Below are 11,414 nucleotides of genomic sequence, written 5' to 3'. Positions count from 1 at the left end.
TTCATTCAGAGTCAGTTTATTCAACCCATCACACTGGGAGATCATGTTGGATGACAATACTGAGTAAACAACGTCACACGGTCCACATTGGTTCTCTGAAAAATAGTAAAAGCACAACACAAGTTTCACACTGAGACAAAAGAAAAACAAACAGGATGGTGCCTGCCTGCGGGCCATAAGTCACTCAACGACTTATGAAAAATGTATAATGGGGCCAGCTGTACAGTCAGTAAATCAGTGACTGTGTGGAATATCAACACCAGGAATCTTTTTTTGTCCTCAGAAGAGACCAATTTTGACTTGGCCACCTCTAGATCTGCTCACAAGACCGCCCGTTTCCAGGAGCTTCAGTAAGTCCACTTTCACCTGGAGGAGACAAGGACAGATTGTATATGCACAACACAGAACCACCTTTGAAATATAAAAGGGGAAAGTTTTATTCGTTTGGTAATGGCATTTAATTCAATTACCTCTCTGATTGAGTCCCCACCCCCCCAAAAGATGTGTCAGCCAAACATTTATCATCTCAGAGTAACACAGAGTGAGTCAACGCTCACGTCAGTGTCCATTTAAAGCCAGCAGGGGGCACTAACTCACCTCGGCAACATCCACCATCCTACGGAGCTTCTGGTCCCTCCAGTTCCAGTCCAGAACCAGGTAGCGTAGAGTCTGCACGTTCAACCCCTCTGAGAGAGAGAGATAGAGAGAGAGATAGATAGAGAGAGAGAGAGCCAGAGAGGTCAGAGAATATACAGTACATGCCATTTTTAAAAACCGGGAAAGCACCCGTGTCATTCTTTTTTCTCCACACAATTTTGCAACCCATTGTTTCACCCAGTGTCAATTATCTCATTGAGAGAGTTTCCCCGGCCGGACGTAGCGCGTGGAAGGAACACGTTATTCTGACCAGTTCCTTTCCCCTCCATCAGGCACCCCGGGAGGTAGTTTAGATACCAGGATTACTGCATGTTTTTTGTGAGGGTACCTATCCTAGGGGACACGGGGAGAACATGCAAACTCCACACAGAAAGGACCTTTCGCCAACCCCGCCTCGGGTATGGGCACTGATGACACACGGAGGAGAGAACACGCCCCCAGTGCCCAACGCGGGAATCGAACCCAGGACCTTCTAGCTGTGAGGCGACAGCACTACAGACTGTGCCACCGTGCCCCCTATGTCATTTTAGATATAACAGGATTAATGATTTATTGGGAGAAACCAAGCAAGTATATCTCTGATGTCCAAAATGTAAAATTTTCAGCTAAATGAAAAAAAAAGCAAACACAAAGGTAGGAGCGTACACCAAGAGTAGGGAGGTGCTGACCACGGGAGACACACTTTAAAATAGAAAGGAGAGGTTGCACAGCTCGCAGCTCCGATGCCAACATTTCTTTTTTTAAAGAAAATGAAGAAAACATTATATTTTTAAAGTTGGTATTCTTCTGACTTTGTATATTGTCAGTTACTTGCATGTATCATACAATTAACACCACTTTACCCGAATCCAGCTCAAGTAGCGAGTGGTTTTCTCCTTCATTATCCGTCATTGATAAGAACAGCTGACAATGGATGAGCTCACACAATGCATCGCAATGCGACCGATGACACCGCTTACTGTACGTATATATAGGCTTACAATAATAAGCAGGACTATAAATCTTAACTTCTGCAAAGAGGAATTCGTGGAGAGACACAGTTGCAGTTTCAGTAAACCAACGATAGAAATGCTGTATGAACTCATTTCTTGTCACATTGCTCTCCCCAGAAAACATATATACAGTAGATTTTAGAAATAGATTGAATTGTTTTCATAATATTAGCACCAGTGCTAAGTTTCATAAACTGGTACACTGCAGTTGCTTTTAATAACAGACTACGGTGGGAAAAAAAAACCTGCCTCGCCAAAGTCTGTCTATCTTGGAGTTAGTTGCTTTTATACACAGTCCGACTGCAGCAGCCCTGTGGCGTGCAGCATAGAGGGGCTGGAGTTAGTTGCTTTTATAGACAGTCCGACTGCAGCAGCCCTGTGGCGTGCAGCATAGAGGGGCTGGAGTTAGTTGCTTTTAAAGACAGTCCGACTGCAGCAGCCCTGTGGCATGCAGCATAGAGGGGCTGGAGTTAGTTGCTTTTATAGAAGTAGCTTGAGGATGCAATGGAGTCGAGAGGTTCTTTCTGAGGCGGCTTATGATACTTTTCATTGGTTCAATATTTTCAAAACAACAATGGCGTTAACAATTATTGTTAAGTGGTATCCTCCAGACAGCGACGATACGTTAAATCAAGGGGGGGGGGGGGGGTCCCTGGCACAGAACATTTTCAGATAGGGGTCATGGACCGCGGCCAATATCAATTCGGGGGTCCTCGAAAAAAGAATTGAGAACTACTGATTTAGAAGGCATGTAGATATTGGTAATTCCGTGTCCACATGGTGTACCTCTGTCAATGAGAGAGCAGATCCTGGCAGGCGTCCCCACTCCGATGTGTGTGATGCCCTTCTGCAGAAGCTTCACTTGTTCCTCTACCTGTAAACGACAAGGCACAAGACACACAAACAAGACTGGTCATTCTTCATTCAAGCATAGTATACAGTATACAGTAGAATCTACTGTATACTGTACTATCACCTGGTCCAGTAGATGCAGACACAGCACACACAGATAGGGTCTCCATCAGCTCTGCTACCTTGATGTGTTTCGCAAACAGCTTCAGCACTTTGGCGTCGCCCTTGAAGGTAGTCAGCTGCCTGGTGATTACACAAAATAAACCAGGTAAAAATAATACACATTACTTGTATAGCATCTTTGCAACAAATGTGACCAAATTAGACTGAGGGACTGCCACTGGATTCTTTTGAATTTTCGTATTTCATGTCATATGAAAGCAGGGAATCATAGCTTCAAATTGACATATTGGTTGTTCAGTTTGACCCACCAGTTTTGGAGATATTATGGTTTATAGAGTAATGTCTTGCAGAAAATAGCGAGTTGAGAAAACAGGCGTGAAAGGTTCACTTCTGTGGTCTCTAACATTACACCTAGCTACATGTTTAAGCATTTAATTCATATTTACATTTCAGCTCTGACACTTATTTCAGACATGCTCTGGTGAAAAGCTGGAGTTTGCGTGATGGCAGGCTCTCAGTCAAATCCAAAGCCTTTTTCATAGCAGACAGGTAAACACAGGTGAAGGTAATAGCATTAATGTGGGTGCGTGCATTTCAAACGAAGTGTTACTGTGCCAGAATGGAGAGCTGCTGCACAGTTAATTTAATGTGGCATAGTAGTATGTCTCCGAATGATGTCTCCCCATAGCATGCATTGTATGCCATGCCATACAACATCCACAAATAACATCATTCATGACCGAACCTACTGCAGCTGCATCAAAATATCAGCTGTGAATTAGATCAATTGCAGGGCAAAATCCCCAGTCCGCCTACTGAACAAAGCAGTTCTTGTGACAGGGCTTTTTTTAAGGTCTCAATGGCCTACTTTTGGTATGTGACACACACCACCATGATTAGATAGTAACCTTGTACCAAGTCTGGTCTTCCCGGGCATTATGGTGCATGCTTCAGGCAAGATATTTGTAATGCCTGACAGAAGACCCGGAGGACTGCTGGGGGGACTAATAACAATGTGCTTTACATAGACTGTACTGGGAGTTACATAATTATATTAAGCATTGCAACGTAATTACAGTATTACAGTCTACTGTCCTATCAATAAAAGGCATAGAAAAGCCTAAAAAATACACATCATATCAATGGTTATAAAATACCAAAAAATACACTGAGAAGGTGATTTTGGAGATTTCCTGGATAATTATATTCAAGTTTGTGTATCTACATTTTGAGTCGTGAATTGTACAGGGTTTGATGGCGCGCCAAATACAGTGAACAGGTCTTGCAGTGCGATTTTTCTAAAATCCATGCTAGAGGAGATGCAGAGCTTGGGAGAGTTCCCCTTCCAGCTATGACTGAAATGAAGCTCAGGAATGTTTTTTACGGAACAGGACACGAGTAGGGCCACCTTCTGGAAGCTTTGACACCACAGTAATGCACAGAGCCTATTGACTAGAACCGGTACTGCACATTCCATTGAATCAGAGGGACAGGAGCCTTGTAGTTTAACCCATTCTGACCGGGCACCCATTTTGGTGTTAGCATCATGTTATGCTTTACCTATTGAAAAATAGCAGATCTACAAGCTCATATCGCGCCACCGAGTGGCGCGCTACGAGCTTGTAGGTCTGCTATTTTTGAAAGATTCGAAGAACGACTGACATTTTTAGAATCTGATCTCAGGTCAGAATGGGTTCATCAGACCAGTGTGTGTCCAGTGGAAACCTTGTATGAATCTGATCTCAGGTCAGAATGGGTTAATTGGCTAGTAGTACTAGTGTAGATCCTCTATAACTTGTGCCCGGCTGGCCAGTAACATAGCCTGGAGGGATCATTGCTTATGCGAGTATTAATATTAGACATTTTCAAATATCCAGGAATTGAGATTCCTGGTCTGATGGCTGTGTGCATAATTAATAAGACGCTGATTCGTCTAGTAGTAGTTTGCGAGATTAGCTGCGGGGCAGATAGAAAGACACACACATACATACATACAGGGCTAAATGTGCAATATCTCCCCCGTCTGGCAGAGAATGCAAAAATGACGGTTATGAAGCAGAGAACAATGGAACAGACATCACTGGTGTGTGACTCACTTGATGAGCTCAATAGTGCGGAGCGCAGAGCTGCAGACGATAAGCAGAACCACAGAACACTTCTCCGTGTGCTGCTTTTGGACCTTCGCCCATTTGGGACAAACTAGTGTACAAGACAGATAGAATAGAATTAAACTCGAAACTCACTTATTTTATTTAAATAAGAACTACATTTGTCATGATAACAGACTGGAATTGCCATTGGAAGCTTTTTTTTTACCCAAACTCACTTTCTTTCAAATAGGAAGACAGAGTGTGTGACAAGTCATTACTGGTCAGGAAACTGGAGTCTGGAAGACAACAGGATAGACAGAGAGATGTTGAGTCAGCAGGGCAGCATGCAGCTTCCAGAATCACAATCAATGTCGTCACATCACATTACAACAGTGGCGTGCACAGATAAACCACCGAGTGGCGCGCTATGAGCTTGCTATTTTTGAAAAATCGCGAAAATATTTATTTCAGAAAACTGGAGGATTTAGAAGACTTAAAAAAAAAAAATTGAGGTCAGGCCTAAATGGGTTAAAAGGTAGAGAGCAGAGAAGAGCATAAAGTGCATAACATGACACATTGTGAGTGTATAATAAATAAAAGTTTGTCATGGGTGAATGTATGTAAATAATAAAATAATAAATCAACAGGGAGACCCTGGCCCCGACACACGCAGTGCTAACAGTCACTTCCAGGTCAACAGGGACTCACCCGGCAGCGCGAGCTCTTCCTGTTCAATAACGGAGCGCTTGTCCGAGAAGTAATTTACAACAAGGTTCTGCAGGTCTGCCGGACCGCCTGGTTTGGGCTCAGAGGAGGCTAGGACATCTGTGATGGTCTTCTTCTTCCTCTGAACAGAACATATAATATTCACGAGACCTTTAGACCAGTGTTGGTCAATACAAACATCTTTGTGACATCTTTGTTGGTGGAGTATACACAAACAAAGAGAGAAAAGTGAAGCAAGTGAAGACAGTGTCAGGGCGTTTTGTATTATTTTTGCCACTTTCCAACATCAACAAGTGTCACTGCATGTTCTTCACTCTCACCTTCCTCTTTTTGGGGTTTTTTGTTGACTTGTCATCTTCATTCTTCTCTTCATTCTTCTCCGTCACAGCTTTCTGTGACAACCAGGTAAGAGGACATGTTTTAGGATAAATTCAATGTAACCAAATATGTGTCTTATTTGTTGATCCACAGCTGATAGAAAAGCCTGGTGACGCGTAGAACTACTGCTACAGTATCGTTCGGCCGTAATAGGCTTCCGAACCTTAAACGATTGTTGCAAAAACATGATTTTGGGGGGATAAATCCCCTCCAAATGAATTACACAGGATCACAGAGGTGACTCGACATTGAAATTGTTAGCAAAATCAGTGGGAGGGGCCTACATTTCCAAAGGCGTCTGTTCTGTACAACTTGCCCAACGAGCAAGTGCCTCTGAGACCAGACTGATTACACCTCAGAAATACATACAATCAACAATATGATCTATTCAATCGCATTACCCACACTGTACATCATTTGGTGCTCATATATTTGAACGGGTAAGGACTAGTATGCTGGTTTTGGGTTTGCTGTGGTACTGGTGAGAGGGCCATGACAGGCAGGGATTTAATGCTTTCTCTCTGATAGGTAGAGCGATATAGAAGTATAGAGTACAGAATGAATAGGGTTGGGACATAAATATTATTTTCTCCAGGGGGAGTTTTTTTCTTTTTTAAATACAGTGCTAGTCCAACATTTGCTGAATAGAGCACCGAAGTCCTGACGTAACTCGCTCATCCCGACGATTCCCCTGGTTCGCGGAAGTAATTTCTCTATGGAGAATAACATGGGGTGATCTTAATATCGTTTACGTTGTGGTCCAAAAATAAACAAGCTGTCTCGGCGTTATTGTTAGGGAGGTGTCTCTGTATCGTTTGCAACCGTCAGTCACTCATATATGATACAGTCTGCTTCTAGCGAAAATGTAACTAATTCAGCAGCAGTAACATTAGCGTTTTCTCTCAGTCAGTTCTTCATATCCATATGAGTGAAGCGGCGGGGTGACATGTTTATTTTTCAAACACAGTTGTTATATGAGGCGATCTAAAATCGCCTCAATGGGGATTTCAATGCAACTAAACAAATACATGAACCTGGGGACTGACGCCCTCTACTGAAAGTGACGTCAGACTTCGGTGCTCTATACACAAAAAGGTACTGCCACATCAGTTTTCAAATTCACTACAATGCAACACAACATAACACTACCACACTGTACCTTCAGTTCAGGTTTTTTCTTTTTCTTCCGGGCGTCGTCTGGATTTTCCGTTACACTCTTCCTCTTTTTTGTCGATTTCTTCTGGGGGATTTCTGTGGATTGTGTCTGTTCGTCGTTCTCCTCCTCTTTCTCAGACACATCTGAAAAAAAGAAGACAATTGAGCATCACTCAACCAGTCAAACCCTGGAGGTGCTGCTAAGACAACGTCGAAATGAACAGAACCTGTCATTTGGTTCCAACTGAACTAGAGAGACAATATACATTCACTGACATTGAGGAGATATAGTCATTTAAGAGAAGTTCAGTCTGTTTTACTGAGGCCAATGTGCTAATGCTTGGAAATGACTTATATCATTAGGTATATTCCTGTGCATAGTGCACACTAACATGGACAAAGTAGGACAAGTGGACACCAATATAGCAGTCACTGAAACAAGCATGAGCATCTAGTTATCTTTACCCTCCTGTTCTTCCCCACTTTTAACTACCGGTGCGGCGATAGAGGGCACAGGAGACCGCTAGCTCATAAATACCTTGGCTTTGATAAAAAAAAAAAAAAGGGACAAATGCCAGTGTGAGAGGACTATAAATATTTTGGTTTTTACACCGTGTCCTTATTGACTGTCCTTACTGTGCATGATATCCAAATTAAATAGAAATAGATCGCACAGGTGGAGAACATCCGTCTCACTTTTTGACTAGCACTAATGACTAGCACTTTTATATTAAAAACATTCACTTTGAAAGAAAATGTATTCAAAGATTTGCGCCACATTTTTACGATTTTGCTAAAATAGCAGACCTAAAAGCTAGTAGCGCGCCACTTGGTGGCACACTATGAGCTTGTAGATCTGCTATTTTCCTATGGCTAAATTACAACATAATGTTTAAAACACCGAAAGGGGTTCCCGCCCAAAATGGGTTAAAATGTAATTGTAATTGGTAAATAAATGTATTTTGGAAAGGTTAACAAAGTGTATCGTTTGAGTTACAAACCACACGCAACATCTGCGATAAAAAAAATAATACTTAAGAATAGAACTTTATTTATATCGGATAACAACGAGAGATGAGAGAATGAGATGATGGGGAAGATGGCCCCCCAGATGGCTCCGGTCTTCCACCACCTTCCCATATACAGTACATATGACGGACCACACACCGTGGTTGAGTACCAGAGGGCCATGGCTACCAAATGTGACAAGAGCTGTAGGGAGAATGCAGTGACACCCGAAGTTCTAAAAGTACGTGCCCATATAGATGTGGAAGTGCTGGACTTTATCAACCAAGCTGTGTCATTGCTGGCCTTGCGGTCCGGGGCACCTAGGCTGCGATGCAGCGTGTGTCGGATTCAAGATTCAGTTTTCTACGCGTCACTTCTCGTCTCTCTCCCCCCTGTTCCTGTCCATCTACTTAACACTATCAATAAAGGTAGAAAAAGCCCAAAAAGAGTCTACCCCAAAAAAGGTATACTCCTGCCTTGTGCCATATAAATGAGTTTGGTCAAGCCACTATGCTTTAATTTCTACACCGAATAGTTATGCAGTTATGCATGGCATTTCCTGAGGAGGCTTATCCACTGCCTGTTTAACTGAACATGGCTATTCGCAGTAAGCCATCTCTAGGAGTCCCGTAATTCACTTCAAAGTAGGCTTAGTGCCTAATGCTGAGAGACGTTGGCAGATTAAGACATTTTTTGGTGACTACACACTCGAATACTTGACCTTAAGCATGGAATTGACAGCCGAGTTATATGAAGCACCACAGGATTATATTTGGAGAAGGATTACATGAAGGCAGCATGGTGATGTTTTTAGCCACAGTGTACTGTATTACCCCCTGGGGACTGCCAAGGTGCTGCGGTCTTTTCCATTGTCAGGATATTTGGCATCCCCGGGGCAGGAGTGAAGTACGTTAGAGAGATTATGAGAATATTTCAGAATTCCTGATGAGGTATGAAGTATACGAGCAAAAATGTCCACCTCCACCATGTGAATATGGCATAGTTCCGCCAATTCCCATTCCGACGGCTAGCACCAAACACGACAACTAGAGCCTAGCCACTGCCAGATGTCTGTGTATGATTTTTTGTCATTTTTTTTCCTGTCAAGTTTTCCTCTATGTTTTTGAGACCACCGCTCCTGTAGTCAAGTTTTGAAAAAAGGACAAAGAAAGTGCTTCTGTGTATGATGATGCTGATCACCATTTTGGAGAGTCCTAGACCACCGAGACAATACCACATTTTCTAATAAAAACCTTTGTTTATTTTTTGTGTCAGAACCTTGAGCCTCTTCACCGTACAATGTAAGTCAACGAGGAGCATATTTTTAAATGATCTATTTCTAGTCAATGGAAAAAATATCTTTTGATTTATTGCCTTTGTTATTACATCATGACAAGGCAACAACACAACAAAAATCTCTACCAAAGTGGTTTTGCTCTTTAAGCCCTATTCAACTCTCTACCAGGCTAATCTACATATAAACTCACCACGTGTCACAGACAGTGCGATGGAAAAGTGAGATAGTAGATCTACTAATTTTTTATTTATTTTTTAAACAAAATGACATGCCCCAAATTGGGACACATCTGCATAATGTCTGACAACAATATCATTCAAAGGAAAAGTCAAATAGTGGCCGGTATTATCGGCCAAACCGATCGGTACGGTTCATACGACAACGTCCAGCCTGTCCCTTAAGACGGAGATGAAGGAGAGAAGAAGCAGTTTCAGGCGATTGGAGTTTTTTTGTCATCTCCCTGCTGTCCAGCTTTCTAGCCACACCCATTTCTCCCCCTTTCATCCTCCCTCAATCTCTCTCTCTCTCTCTCTCTCTCTCTCTCTCTCTCTCTCTCTCTCTCTCAACCTTTATCCTTCTTCACCCCCTCCCCCCCTCCCCCCCACCCCCCAACCAACCACCGACCATCAATATCATTATGATACCAAACCAGCCACTCTCTCAAACCCGTCCACTCTTTGGCATACACATGCTTTCCTTCCATTCAACCTGGAGCGTTCCGACCGAGAGAGAATGTGTGAGGACACGTAGTGGAGGAACAGGAGCAGAGAGAGAGTAGAAATACCTGCAGTGGCGCAAAAGGAATAAGGAGTTGATTATTAAGAGGCTGCATAAACCCAGGCTTTACTCCTGTTCTCCCCTTTGGTCCACCTGTCCGGCAGGTAAGACTTATATAGTAGTCCGTCTGTCCTTTCAGCTCTTTGTCAATTAGATAATCAGGAAGGATACTTTGGAGATTTCTCCGGAGAGATGTCTGGCAATGATTATTATGACAATCAACTCAATGTAATGGGGAAGTGTGATGAGAATAGAGATATTAAAATCAAAAACCATCATCACATTTGTGCTTTAATGATAGATCAAGGTGACTTCATCCTTTGCGGTGGGTTTTATATTAGCGTAGAGAAGGGACTCATTTTGGGTGAACTCGGGGAGCAATCAATGATGAGCTGAGCTGCATTTGAAATGACATGCCAATGTCACACTCGCCGTTCAACTGACTGTTGAAGTTAACATCGGCCAATGTGATTGCTCTAATTCTTTCTACATGACATGAAATTGCTCCCGACAAATGACACTGACCCAGTTAAAGGTGCTGAGCGGGGCAGACAGATGACAGTGGGCTTACTTACACCCAATTCTAATCTCTTTAAACACCACAAAGATATACCCTGACAAGCTGTCCCACTGTACACCTCTGAGAGTGTGTGTGTGTGTGTGTGTGTCTGTGTGCGTGCGTGTGTGCGTTTGTGTGTATATATGCAAGTATGTATGCACGCACGCATGCGCGTGTGTTTCTGTGTGTCAGTGACGTGTTGCCGTTTCAGCAAAGGATTGATTCTAGGATTATACCACCTGCTGGGGTGGGGGTATACCCTGAAAGTTAATTACAAATAGGGTGGGTTCACTCGGTTTTATGCGAGCGCATGCGTGATGGCTACGCTTACGGTCACACACAGGGGGCATTGAGTGTCATGAGGGGCGGAGTGGCGGGTTTCCCCCTGTGAGACAGTACAGGCATCACATATCCATGCAGAATGGCCATGGATGTGGCTCTATGAAAAGCCCTCTCTATTAATAAAAACACTGAGATGCATTGCTTGCAGAGCAGTTGACCCGAAAGCATGTGAGTTAAGTTAACCACTTATAGGGCCTATTTTAATACTTTGTCGTCCCACACTGCCCGTCATGTTCCTGCCAAGCATCTCAATAGTTGTTGAGGGGCAGTGCAGTGGTGACCGAACGGTTTGCGGAGCGGTCTTGATACCGAAAGGTCGCCAGTTCGAATCCCCGGACCAGCACGTTAAAATTACCACCGCTGAAGTGCCCTTGAGCAAGGCAAGCATCTCGAGCTTAGTCCACTTCCCTGGGTAAATAAAGAACTTTGCTTTGCTTTTGCTTTGTTGGCCCTTCAGT

At 43.2% G+C, this 11,414-nt stretch overlaps 2 protein-coding genes across 3 annotated transcripts in view; one reads left to right on the top strand and one right to left on the bottom strand.

The window, feature by feature from the left end:
* Positions 1-5: 5 nt before the first annotated feature.
* The window catches only part of cmss1 (cms1 ribosomal small subunit homolog), a 41,446-nt gene continuing 30,037 nt past the window's right edge, over positions 6-11,414 (bottom strand). The window contains exons 2-10 of the mRNA XM_080785553.1: positions 6,978-7,117; positions 5,761-5,832; positions 5,423-5,561; positions 4,951-5,010; positions 4,721-4,823; positions 2,684-2,744; positions 2,436-2,523; positions 598-686; positions 6-366 (exon numbers count right to left, since the gene is read on the bottom strand). Coding sequence (XP_080641679.1) covers positions 280-366; positions 598-686; positions 2,436-2,523; positions 2,684-2,744; positions 4,721-4,823; positions 4,951-5,010; positions 5,423-5,561; positions 5,761-5,832; positions 6,978-7,117 — 839 coding nt within the window. The 3' untranslated portion in view covers positions 6-279. The remainder of the gene's footprint in view (positions 367-597; positions 687-2,435; positions 2,524-2,683; positions 2,745-4,720; positions 4,824-4,950; positions 5,011-5,422; positions 5,562-5,760; positions 5,833-6,977; positions 7,118-11,414) is intronic.
* Positions 10,024-11,414, top strand: part of LOC308330610 (filamin A-interacting protein 1-like) — a 29,781-nt gene continuing 28,390 nt past the window's right edge. For both annotated transcript variants that reach the window (XM_080785552.1, XM_080785551.1), the window contains exon 1: positions 10,024-10,159. The gene's annotated coding sequence lies outside the window, so the exon portion shown is untranslated. The remainder of the gene's footprint in view (positions 10,160-11,414) is intronic.

Source organism: Protomyctophum bolini (assembly GCF_963924005.1).
Source record: "Protomyctophum bolini genome assembly, chromosome: 16".
Lineage (NCBI taxonomy): Eukaryota > Metazoa > Chordata > Actinopteri > Myctophiformes > Myctophidae > Protomyctophum > Protomyctophum bolini.
This window is presented reverse-complemented; position numbering and strand designations above follow the sequence as displayed.